This window comes from Carassius auratus, chromosome 23 (assembly GCF_003368295.1).
Source record: "Carassius auratus strain Wakin chromosome 23, ASM336829v1, whole genome shotgun sequence".
Taxonomy (NCBI): Eukaryota; Metazoa; Chordata; class Actinopteri; order Cypriniformes; family Cyprinidae; genus Carassius; species Carassius auratus.
In genome coordinates, this window is record NC_039265.1 from 10032911 (window position 1) to 10046117 (window position 13207).

The 13207-nt window shown below is 36.7% G+C and overlaps 1 protein-coding gene across 2 annotated transcripts in view; it reads left to right on the forward strand.

Annotated features, from left to right (window-relative positions):
- Nucleotides 1-13207, forward strand: part of LOC113041257 (formin-like protein 13) — a 30359-nt gene that overhangs the window by 15509 nt on the left and 1643 nt on the right. For both annotated transcript variants that reach the window (XM_026199689.1, XM_026199688.1), the window contains exons 11-12: nucleotides 2337-2427; nucleotides 6610-6696. In XM_026199689.1, the coding sequence (XP_026055474.1) occupies nucleotides 2337-2427; nucleotides 6610-6696 (178 nt within the window). The remainder of the gene's footprint in view (nucleotides 1-2336; nucleotides 2428-6609; nucleotides 6697-13207) is intronic.

Consider the following 13207-nt stretch of genomic DNA (forward strand, 5'->3'; position numbering starts at 1 on the left):
AGCTTCGCAAACAACTTTATCATTGCAGCAAAATTTCGTAATATTGAAAGTATCATTTGCATTTATTCATGTAGCTTGTCAGTGAACTATACGGCTCTGTGTAGTAAATGCTGCTCCATCTGAAAGCAGGTGATGGAGATTTACTACTGGATACAAAACCTGACAATATCCGGTGAAAATGTCTATCTTGCACATCAAAACAGATTCATCGGCACTAAGGAGTTGTGTCGGTGCACAACCAAATAAAGATAATAATTCCACAAATAACTGCAATTGCAGGTTTCAAACAAAGATGGTGACAAAGAGGCAAAACATACAAACTGCAGCTTTAAGTAATTATTTTTTAAGACTGTTAAGGTTCAAACAGTAATAAGTCTAAACTAAACAGTAAAAAAAAAGAAAGAAAGAAAAACACACAGATATGTTTATCTGCTTACCCCCAGGGCATCCGAGATGTAGGTGACTTTGTTTCTTCAGTAGAACACAAACTGAGATTTTTAACTCAAACCATTGTAGTCTATCAGTCATATAATGCAAGTGGATGGGAATCACAGCTAAAATAAGAAATAATAAAAAACATACACAAACATAACCAAATTGAACCCTGCGGCTTGTGACGATACATTGATGTGTAAAGACACAAAACGATCAGTCTGTGCAAGAAACTGAACAGTATTTATAAAAGTTTTTTACCTCTGATGAACTGCAATGTCGGAACTGTATGAGCCCCTACTCAGAACACAGCCTGGATGAGGCGTCTTCTTCTTCTTGCTTTACAGTGGATTGCACACTTATAAGTGCATTACCGCCACCTATCTCTCAAGTGGATCATTGACACTCCTAATTGAGATTGTAGATAGAGTGTCACTGGTCAATTTGAGAGACGGGTGGCGGCAGGGCAGCAGATGGCGCCCCAGACAGGCCGCCTACGGCGCCATTCTGCTGGATGAGGCGCAAAATTACAGAATTAAAAATTTGCCTTGGGCACCAAATAACCCAGAGCTGGCCCTGGGTGGCGGTAATGCACTTATAAGACTGATTGTTTTGTGTCTATATACTTCAGTGTATTGTCATGAGCCTCAGGGATTAATTTGGTTTTGTTTGTGTATATTTTCTTTTTTTTTGTTGTTTTACTGTATATTTTAGGCATAATTACCATCCATTTGCATTATATGACTAACAGACTGCAATGGTTTGTTTTTAAAATCTCTGTTTGTGTTCTGCTGAAGAAACAGTCACCTCTTGGATGCCCTGGGGGTAAGCAGATAAACATCAAATTTTAATTTTTGGGTGAACTATTCCTTTAACCTCAAAAGTTGATGCTTGAAAAAAAGACTGGTGTCCATGTTATTTGTCAGAGACCCTTTTATAAAATATAAATGAAAATACAGCAGTGGAGACCACAGTTCAATGCGAAAGAACAGAGTGCAGTCTGTTTTGTAAGATACTCAAGTGGCAGATCTAATGAAGACCACGGAGACCGCGGGAAGTCACGAGCAGTTCATGTTGAGGAACACACCACAGCATTTCTTTAATGCTAATATAAAAGAGCATATGCCAGGCTCTCTTAACAGAACAGCCTGCTTCTGAAACTTTTATTGGATGAATTTGAGGAAAAGGAAACTATTGAGTTGCCCAGAGGGAAGCTGGAAAAATGCTTTCTCTTCCACATTTGTCTGCAAGAAGCATCCTTAGATGACTGCTGGAGTCCGATCTGCATGCGGGAGGCATAATCTAATGTACCTACTGAGAGATTTATATTTATTTAGCCAAATGCAACCAATATCTGAGTGTGGCTTCTGAATGCAATCTCAACTGGGATAGTCCCAGCAGAAGCTGCAATATTAATGGTAGGTGGCTGTGGTTTCTCCATCCAGCATCCTTGAGCTCATGAAATAGTCAGTGTGGTATGGATTTGAAACATGCTAAAACGACCTGAACACAGGTCCATTTTGGAGGTGAGCCGGGTTCAAACAGGATGCAAGTCAGGAACAGCCAGAGCATCAACTACCTGAGCACTTTGTACAAGCTGGCTGCAACTTGGCTTTTAATCAAGTCCTGTTCCTCGGGCCAGTGGAAATCAGAGTAGCATGCACCCTTTTCAGAGGACAAGAAGGAGAGATGCAAAGAGAAAACGAGGCAATCTCAGAGGAGAAAATAGGCTTGCTAGGCTAAAAAGAAACAAGGGTTGTGAGACATCCTTTAAGAATTGTGCATGCTTAAAATGGGCATATATGAAGTATTAATGAAGCAGAGAGTTTGGACCGATGTAAAATGAAATTAGGGCAGGCATTTCAGTGCTTTGCCATGTTTACATTTGTGGTGTTCTTCATCAGATACATGCCCACCCCAGATGACACTGAGATGTATAAATCACACAAAGGAGACCCGAGTGAGCTGCATGTGGTGGACCAGTACATGATGGAGGTAAAGCCACGGCTCACACTGACATCACACATAATCTCTGAAATAACATGGTCGATCACGTGATGTGAATGATATTTTTCATGCAATTTTTGATTATTAGATTAAATGTTATCTTATTTCTAAATTTAATTGCAAAAAAACATGTACAATTAAAAGCCTAAATGTGTATGCAAATATTTAGATTTTTTGCATTATCACATTATTTTCATAAAAACAAGCTTTAAATCATTAATATTTTGTTAAAATATATTTAATATAAAACACACACACACACACACACACACACACACACACACACACACATATATATATATATATATATATATATATATATATATATATATATATATATATATATATATAAATAAATTATTTAATATTTGATTGTCATGAAAATAATATATATATTTATTCGTTAATTTATTTAAATTATATTAAATATTATTATATTAAATCTATGCAAATAATACATAATGAAATATTCAATTAGTTATGTATTATATTAAAATAAAATAAACATTTGTTCAAACAACAACAATGTATAAATCAACAAGTTATATTTCTATGATGTATACACTTTTTAAATATATGATGTATGATATATGATTTTTTAAACCACATGACTTGATAAAGGGATTTTGTAAGAGAATTCAGCAGTAGCTGTCTAGTGTTTGAGAGGAATCTTTAGTAATTATAACAGGCCCTGGACATGCCTTTTGGGATGCATTAATCACAGCGCCAGTCCATTCGAAAGGTTTAAGGATCGGATTTATACAAGAGATTTTAGTTTTTCATGGTTTTCAGCAAACATTATTCTTGGATAATGAGCCTTCCACAATGTTTTGTTTTACTGGAACACCTTTCCGGAAGTGGTGGACACAAAAAATTAGAGATACATAATACATAAAACACGTAAAATATAAATGTCTTTAACTTGAAATATATATGTGTGTATCTAACCTGAGGGCATACATTATGATTGTATTTCAGTAAACATCTGCTGGAACCAGTTAAATATGTGTATCACTGATTTACACAAAATGTGTAATATTTCATCATACTAAAATCAAAAGGTAAAAGTTAGAAATTGAATACACTTTTTAAATATATGATGCATAAATACTGTACTAATAGTATCATTGTTTGATGATACTAACAGTTTGGAGAAAACTGCTTGAAATGTCGTGAAAATATTATAATTCTAAATTAATAATTGGAATTTGAATAATCATTTATTTTCATTTTGAGGTGAAATATGTCTCTGACAAGTTCTTAACAGGCTTTTTGAGATTCCTCCAGATATTGTTGTCAACATTAATAAGTATCACTGTGCATTTTCTAAAAGCATCCCTCAAGATTTTGTGATTTGGCGACCACAGCTATCATATGCAGATTCTCATATGAATCTCTGATGTATATTAGTCTGCATTACTCATTACCTACAGATTTTGGGACATCTAGTAAGTCGCCTTGGTCGGCTTATGTGCACATCCATATTTTCAAGTGCACTGATCCCCACTGTGTAAAAAAATCCATGAGGGGATTTCATTTGACAGCTGTTGGTTTGAATTCTTAACCTCCATCTTCACACTGCAAATGAACCACATGACTTGATAAAGGGATTTTGTAAGAGAATTCAGCAGTAGCTGTCTAGTGTTTGAGAGGAATCTTTAGTAATTATAACAGGCCCTGGACATGCCTTTTGTGATGCATTAATCACAGCGCCAGTCCATTCGAAAGGTTTAAGGATCGGATTTATACAAGAGATTTTAGTTTTTCATGGTTTTCAGCAAACATTATTCTTGGATAATGAGCCTTCCACAATGTTTTGTTTTACTGGAACACCTTTCCGGAAGTGGTGGACACAAAAAAATTAGAGATACATAATACATAAAACACGTAAAATATAAATGTCTTTAACTTGAAATATATATGTGTGTATCTAACCTGAGGGCATACATTATGATTGTATTTCAGTAAACATCTGCTGGAACCAGTTAAATATGTGTATCACTGATTTACACAAAATGTGTAATATTTCATCATACTAAAATCAAAAGGTAAAAGTTAGAAATTGTAAAGACAATTTTTTTTTGCAGTGTCATTATTTTCATGAAAGTTTAACTACTATCGTCTAGCGTAAGGCTCAAAAACAAAACAAAACAACTATTTTACATTAGCATAATGTGAAAAATATTAAAGGGTTAGTTCAACGAAAAATGTAAATGATGTCATTAATGACTCACCCTCATGTCGTTCCAAATCCGTAAGACCTTCGTTTATCTTCGGAACACAGTTTAAGATATTTTAGATTTAGTCCGAGAGCTCTCAGTCCCTCCATTGAAGCTGTGTGTATGGTATACTGTCCATGTCCAGAAAGGTAAGAAAAACATCATCAAAGTAGTCCATGTGACATCAGAGGGTCAGTTAGAATTTTTTGAAGCATCCAAAATACATTTTGGTCCAAAAATAGCAAAACCTACAACTTTATTCATCATTGTCTTCTCTTCCGTGTCTGTTGTGAGAGAGTTCAAAACTCTGCAGTGTAGTGATATCCGGTTCGCGAACGAATCACTCGATGTAACCGGATCTTTTTGAACCAGTTTACCAAATCGAACTGAATCGTTTGAAACGGTTCACGTCTCCAATAAGCATTAATCCACAAAAGACTTAAGCTGTTAACTTTTTCAATGTGGCTGACACTCCCTCTGAGTTCAAACAAACCAATATCCCGGAGTAATTCATTTACTCAAACAGTAAACTGACTGAACTGCTGTGAAGAGAGAACTGTAGATGAACACCGAGCCGAGTGAGCCGATAACGAACGAACGATTAACTCGTTCACTAGTCAAGATCCGGTTGCATCGGTTTTCAGATCACCAGTAGTGATGGAAAGTTCTGTTCTTTTCCGCGAACCGGTTCTTCCGGACAGTTCGATTCATTAAAACGGTTGAAGAAAACGGTTTACCGTTTTTTTTTTTGCGCTCAACGTAATGACGTCATTGGCGATGATTGCCCTTGATTCAAGCCTTCGGTTTACCCGCACTCATAACATTAGCACAGAATCAGTTCAGAATCAATCATCAAAAGAATCAGTTCGCTTCAGATGCCCTGTGTGTCAGTCTGCTTCACACTGAATTACTCAAGCGCAGTATCATCAGCTCCTCGGTTCTCGAATCAGACGCGTCTGACAGAAAGGGTTCTTGACTCGTGAGCGAGTCAGTCTATTTTTCGTTATCTGGCTCGGCTCGTTGTTCATCTTCAGTTCTCTCTTCACAGCAGTTCAGTCAGTGTACTGTTTGAGTAAATGAATAACTCCTGGATATTGGTTTGTTTGAACTCAGAGGGAGTGTCAGCCACATTAAACAAGTTAACAGCTCAAGTCATTTGTGGATTAATGCGTATTAGAAACGCGAACCGTTTAAAACGATTCAGTTCGATTTGGTCAACTGGTTCAAAAAGATCCGGTTACATTGAGTGATTCGTTCGCAAACCGGATATCACAAACTGCTTTGTTTTGAACTCTCTCTCACAACAGACACTGAAGAGAAGACAATGCTGAATAAAGTCGTAGTTTTTGCTATTTTTGGACCAAAATATATTTTCAATTCGAAAATGTAAATTCTAACTGACCCTCTGATGTCACATGGACTACTTTGATGATGTTTTTCTTACCTTTCTGGACATGGACAGTATACCGTACACACAGCTTCAATGGAGGGACTGAGAGCTCTCGGACTAAATCTAAAATATCTTAAACTGTGTTCCGAAGATAAATGGAGGTCTTACGGGTTTGGAACGACATGAGGGTGAGTCATTAATGACATCATTTTCATTTTTGGGTGAACTATCCCTTTAAATGATAAAGTACTTATATCCATACCTGCACAGTAGTATTTTTGCACCAGTTTTATTTATACATGCACACAAATAATTTTATTACACTATTTTTAAATTGAATACTCTATTGCAATAACAAGAATAACTATTTAAAAAAAAAATGGGAATGAAAAAAATTCACTTCAATTAAATGTTGCATATTTTTTATATCAATAATGCATACAAATAATCATATCATTGTGAGATTTACCCATATGTACTAACCTCAGTTATATATAATGTTTATAGCGTCATATCTTGACATTATCCAAGCCGTCTGATGATATATCACCTCTTCCTCAGATGTGCAACATCCCTAACCTCAGCGCCCGTCTGGACCTGCTGCTCACATTGCGAGAGCTGCCCATCTGTATGGAGGACCTCACACCGGTCAGATTCTCATTACAAACACCTCATATGCACCTGTCAGTCATGTTTGTGTCGGCCTGCTTCTGTTTCTCTTGCTTTTCACCTCTCTTTTTCTCTGAATTCTGCTGAATTGCTTACCGATCGGGCACATTCAGAATAAGTCGTCAATATAGAATGCATTTATTTCAGAAAGGGAGGCTCTTTTGGATGCATCCATTATTATTTTCCAGTTACAATAAGCAGCTTTTGTGCATATGTGTGTGATAATTTGCAGGTTTGTGTGCACGCTGGCATTTTATTTAGCAGTTAGCGCTGCACCGCACTGATGATTATGATTGACAGAAGAAGAAAATGAAAGTTTGTTTATGGAAAAACAATCTCATGTGAACTCAAGTCTCACAGTACGCCTGAAGGAAATCAGTATTGAAGCTTCGCAAAGGTGGCTCCCGAGGCACAGCTGAACGGAGACGAAAAAAAAAAACAAAGAGAAAGAATAAAAAGCTCATTTACTAATGCAAAAGATAATCTTGGCAGACAGCAGGTGCTCAGAAAAAATAAATGAAATGGACCTGAGGTGAAAAAAAGAAGCATGCATTAATACACAGGGGTTCTGTTCGCAACGAATCAGCACTTAGAGTGGGCTGAAGGAGTTTCTAATGGCAAATTTCCTTCAAGTTATTTATTAGTTAGAGAGAGGTAGTGGCAGACAGGAAGAGATGTAACCCAAAGAGCACTCTGAAGGCTTTTCTACCTGTGAGTAAAAAAAAACACTGAAATCCCTCTTGTACATTGAGTGCATCTCAAAAGTTTTCTATATGAGTTGATCTGTACTCACCGTGCTCTTCTATTCTGCACCACTGAATACCTTTCTGTCATATGTTCAGTTCTCTCTGTGCTCTGAATTGGGATTCAAAGATGTGACATTCATCTTCACAAGCTTTTCTGTGTGAACAGATGATTATATACCGGCTGCAAGTTTAAGCCAGCAAGTGTGGAGGTCAGGATCACGGATGCGTCTGGGATTTTTCCAGAGGTTATGGGTGTTATACGGCATCGAAATCGGCTTGACTCAGCATTCGGGTGTCAGAGAGGGCTTACGTTGTTCGCCTCGGGGAATTGAGAGCTATTATAGCCGATTTTGCTGTTCTGTCCACCTTGCTGTGCTTGATGGAAGCAGCAGTCATTTGAATCACTCACACTTCTGTGTCAGTCATGAGAAACAGGGTTTCGGCAGGTCTTAAACAGGCTACACACACCCTTCTACCTCAAAAAGGTCTTCAATTAGAGCAGCACAGAATGTTGCTCGCATGCACTGCAGAAAAATAAAAATGCATATCTTCTTTAGTATTCATCTTTTATTTTCCAGTTTAAACACATACACATCCTTAAATCAAGATTTACTTGGTGTAAAATTAATTTATTCTTGTTTTCTGTATAATGGCATTTTGAAGTCTTGTTTTCTGAGAAAATGAGTCAAATTAAGTACTGAAAACAAGAACAAATATTATGACAGTGGGGTATGACATTTATTTTTCTGTTTAAATTATATTTATTTTTCTGACCTCAAATGTCATATATAATGTTTAATCATAAACTCGCTTCATTTTGACAAATTTCACAGAAAATAAGACTTTTTGTCAGTTTTGTTTCTCTGTGTATTTTGATTTAAGAATCTTTGTGCTGGAAAACAAGACAATACACTGAGGCAGAACCTCATATTTTGCAGTGTGTTCAGAAGTATTCAAATGAGGATTTTTGTATTTATTTAGTAAAATGAAATCAAACGTAAAATTAGATATATCTGTTTTTATTTTTTATTTATTTAAAACCATTAGATCTGATGACATCACCGTGTCTGATCTCTTTTTCAAAATATACATGAGCCCTTTGAGTAAATGTGCTGATTGGGCCACATGTAATGCTGTTTAGTAAGTTTGAAAGACAGCATCAAATGACATTTGCAACCTGTTTTAATTTCGTAATGTAAAATGTTTGTAACATTTTACCATAAAGTTCCACTTGACAATGAAATATACTTACTGTTGTCTTACATTTTGTTGATTTTCAACATTTACTAAATACAATACTAAAACTCAAAAGTTTTATCTGTTAAAATTGTTTAATTGAACTGAGCTAACATAAAAAAACAACTGTACATTGTTATATAAAATAAATTATATAAAATAAATTAATACTGTAACAAATTACTTGATGATCATTGTTAGTTAGTTAATTCTAAAAGAAACTGAAAACATAAGGAAAACGCTCTACTTGTTTGAACTGTGCAGTGCTTAGAGTGTAGAGCCTGGTTAATACGCACCGCGTCAGCACGAGCACAAGGTGCGCGCAGCAAAAATGGCACTTATATTGAGGAAATGATAGATGGTTATCAAGCTTAACCAGAGAAGGTGAAGATTTTGGTATTCTTATGGGAAAAAACATGCAAGCACCATCACCAACAGCAAGTTTAGTTTTACTTTTCTTTTAGTTTTCAATTTGAAAAGCTTGTTGTCTTCATTGTTTACTGCACATTATGCTATGAAGGCTCTCTTTTACTATTATTTTTTATATTTGATTCCTCAGTGTTTGCTTAACGTTCTGTAATTTATTGATTGCTATAAAATAGTCTAAAGCATGGTGTATGAAAAAGAATGGGATGAATGTTAATCAATAAAATGTATTCTGAGTTCTGAGGTCTTATATCACAGTATTAATTGATTGAGAAGCGTTACTCGTCATTGGGGAATCCTGGATTGTGACGTGAGGGATCCCCAGTATTACAGCACAGCGACACACAAGCCATGACACAAAGTTACGGAAACTAAACAACCGAAAGCATGTCTTCCTTAGATGTAACGCTAGTTCTGTACTTCAGCGTTGGGTAAAACACCATTATAATCTCCTATGAATGCTGCTTAATTGGTAACAGCAAAGATGTTGAAATAAACTTACGCACAATCGGCTTTTCCACATGCTCTGATAATCAAAACTTCTGCTTAGCGCTTGCTTAATTTCTGCAGATCAGTTTTTGTAACTGTATTACTTAATCCAGCTGTTGCTTTGGTCTTCATCAGAAGCTGCTTGCACCACCTGCTGGTGAGCGACTGACAGGAGATGGAGATCATGCCTCTGTGCTCTACTGCTATTCCTGCAGCTCCCGGATGTGAAAGGGCGAATAATCTGCCGGATTTTAACCACTGAATTTGTGGAAGCGAATTTGGAAAGTGAAATAAAATGGACCGAAATTTGCCTGTAGAATATTATACATCATATTTTTTAACCGATTTAATATTTTGGAAGTGAATTCTGGAACATGAATATGAATTATTGATTTTTTAATTATGAAAAGGTGTGTGAAATATTTTGAATTGTTCAGCTTAAATGAACAACTAAATAAAATTTCAGGACCTAACAATGCAAGCCCTGGAAATTCAAGGCATTAAAATGCAAGTACTGTTAATGCAATGCATTATTTTTCAGTTAGTGCTATTCAGCATGCTTTTTTGTTTCAAATATATGTCATTATTTTACTTCCATACGAATACACGCATCTTCCATTTCTCTTTCTCTCTCGAATAGGCAATATTTGAGTATATATATTTTTTTTTGAGATTTCTAATTATTGGAGGATTAGCCCCCATCAATGTCTATGGCAGTTATCACCCTGATCAGACATATGCTGTGGCACCATCATGCAGTCTGTAATGATATGACGTCAGCAAATATTAGCAATTTTTTTCTAACATTTCTTTGAGTAACATAGGTGAACAAAATAGGTGGATGGAAACACAGCTCTGTACTCATCCTCATGTCATTCCAAACCTGCATGGCTTCCTTTCTTCTGTGGAAAAAGAAAATGAGAATTGAAAGATGCCCATATAATAAAAGTCAATGGGGTCCAAGTTTGTTGTGTTTGTACTAGGGCTGGGACGATGAATGGATGCAGAATCGATTCGTGGATCGATTCTTAGATTTTTAGAATGCATGGCGATTCCTCTGGAATTGATTCTGAACTTAGATTTGAACAGTAGATAATAATAATAATTCCTTACATTTATATAGCGCTTTTCTAGACACTCAAAGTACTTACATAGTCAGGGGGTATCTCCTCATCCACCAACAGTGTGCAGCATCCACCTGGATGATGCGACGGCAGCCATAGTGTGCCAGAACGCCCACCACACACCAGCTCACTGATGGAGAGGAGACGGAGTGATGAAGCCAATCAGCAGATATGGAGATTGTTAGGAGGCCATGATGGTCAGAGGCTAATGGGTGAATTGAGCCAGGATGCCGAGGTCACACCTCTACTCTTTTCGAAAGACATCCTGGGATTTTTAATGACCACAGAGAGTCAGGACCTCGGTTTAATGTCTCATCCGAAGGACAGTGCTTGTTGACAGTATAGCATCCCCATCACTACACTGGGGCGCTAGGACCCACACAGACCACAGGGTGAGCACCCCCTGCTGGCCTCACTAGCACCTCTTCCAGCAGCAACCTAGTTTTCTCAGGAGATCTCCCATCCAGGTACTGACCAGGCTCAGCCCTGCTTAGCTTCAGTGGGAAACCGGTCCTGGGCTCCAGGGTGATATGGCTGCCGGCATAGATGGCGCTCTAATCTAGTTTTTAGCCGCACACTCAAATGCTCATGAAGAAGAGTGCTAAAGAGTTCTTGTGCCTTCGGCTGAGTCATGTAATTTCACTTCATCTTAAAATGTTTTTATGATGCAAGATTAATTTAAGCACAGCCCACTGTGAACACCTTTGTAATTTGCTTCAACCTTTTCGAATTTTATGAATGATTATTTTAGGTTCAAATGTCTGTAAGGATTTGGAAACGAGCAGAGTACGGGTGTTCCTAAAGCATGCAGTGCCATCTGCTGTTCAAAACTAAGCTCAGAATCGATTCAAGAAAGAATCACGATGCATTGGGAAAATCTCAGAATCAATGCAGAATCATTTCTCGATGCGTGATGCATCGATTTATTTTCCCAGCCCTAGTTTGGAGCCTGTAGTTCTTCGAAATGCCTCCTTTTGTGTTCCACAGATGAAAGAAACGCAGACAGTTTCGGAATGACCTGAGGAGTAATGATCCTTTCTGTCTGAACTACCCTTTAAGATCAATGCTATTTGTTTCTGAAAATGTTATGGTGTAATTCAGTTTGGACCCCGCAAAAGGTCTTCCATTTTTAAGAGTTCCCAAACAGGTAGCCAGGCTTCTGTTTCCACCGCCTCCATTAAATCCATGGGATTGTCTGACATGGTTGACTTTTTAAACCTGTAACATTAAGGCGGATTTACCCACCATCTGACAGGCTGGGTGCTAGGGTGGAAAATTGGTCTGGCTTAGAGTGGCGAATTCTGAAGAGCTCTCTAGGTGTGTTGTGCTTTGTCTCAGAGCTGTCTGAGGAATGCTAACTCCTTGTGGCATTGTGAGCTTTTAGTAAACAGAGAGCATGCGATGCACTAAGGAGTTTTAGTAAAAAATGCAAGAAGATCACTCATTTGGAGTGTTGGAAAGAAGCTTAGCTGAAGTTTCTGCCCACTGGGACTTGATTAGCATAGCTAGCTTTGGTCAAATTAGTGTTTAAGGGTGTGAATCACCAGGTAGAAATCAAGCAGAGGGCTCGAAGGTAATGTAGAGGCTCTGTGCGAGAGTCAAGGTTATGATGGAAACAGACGGGCATATGGTCTGACGGTTTGTCTCATAGATGTCAAATCAAGCTTTTCCTTTGGTTGCTGTTTTCCCGGTTGCTCTGTACTACACAGCACAGATTTTTATACAGGTTGGAAAATAACTAATAATGTAAACAGCTTCAGCAATTAATGCTAGCAGCTCACAATACCTTTCAGCCTAGCCTGTTTATCTTGGCTAAATCACAAGGGCTTTTCCCAAGAGTAGAGTAAACTTGTTTCTTGTGGTATTAATAGGAATATTAATCAGACAGTCTAAATGAATATGGTGTATCTATTTGGTGAAGTTAATTGGAAGTAATCCAGTGTGGTTCTGGGAATATAACACATTCAGTCTGTACCACTGAGTTTAGTGTACACAAACGCAATTTATCAGACTAAATCTGTTGTTTTATTTCTAGACAGCTGCCAAATATTATGCATTTGGTATTAATGCACTGTCTAAACACCGATGTGATATCCTGTGAAACCATTGTAGCATGAAATCAATGTTACCTTTTTTATTTTTTTAGAAACATTTTATTTTTTTATTATTATTATTTTTTTTTTATTTTTTTATTTAAACATTTCTTTATTTTAAATGATTTTATATTGTTACCTTTGAAGTGCTTGGAGCATTTATTTTGTATTGATTTATTTATTTTACATTGTGACCTATGAAGCATTTATTTGTTTGTTTGCTTGTTATCTGATCTGCAAACACTTTTTTTGTTTGAAATAATAATAATAATAATAATAATAATAATAATAATAATAATAATAATATAATTAAATGTTGTTATTATTATTATTATTATTATTATTTGTTGTTGTTGTTGATGATGTTATTTATCGT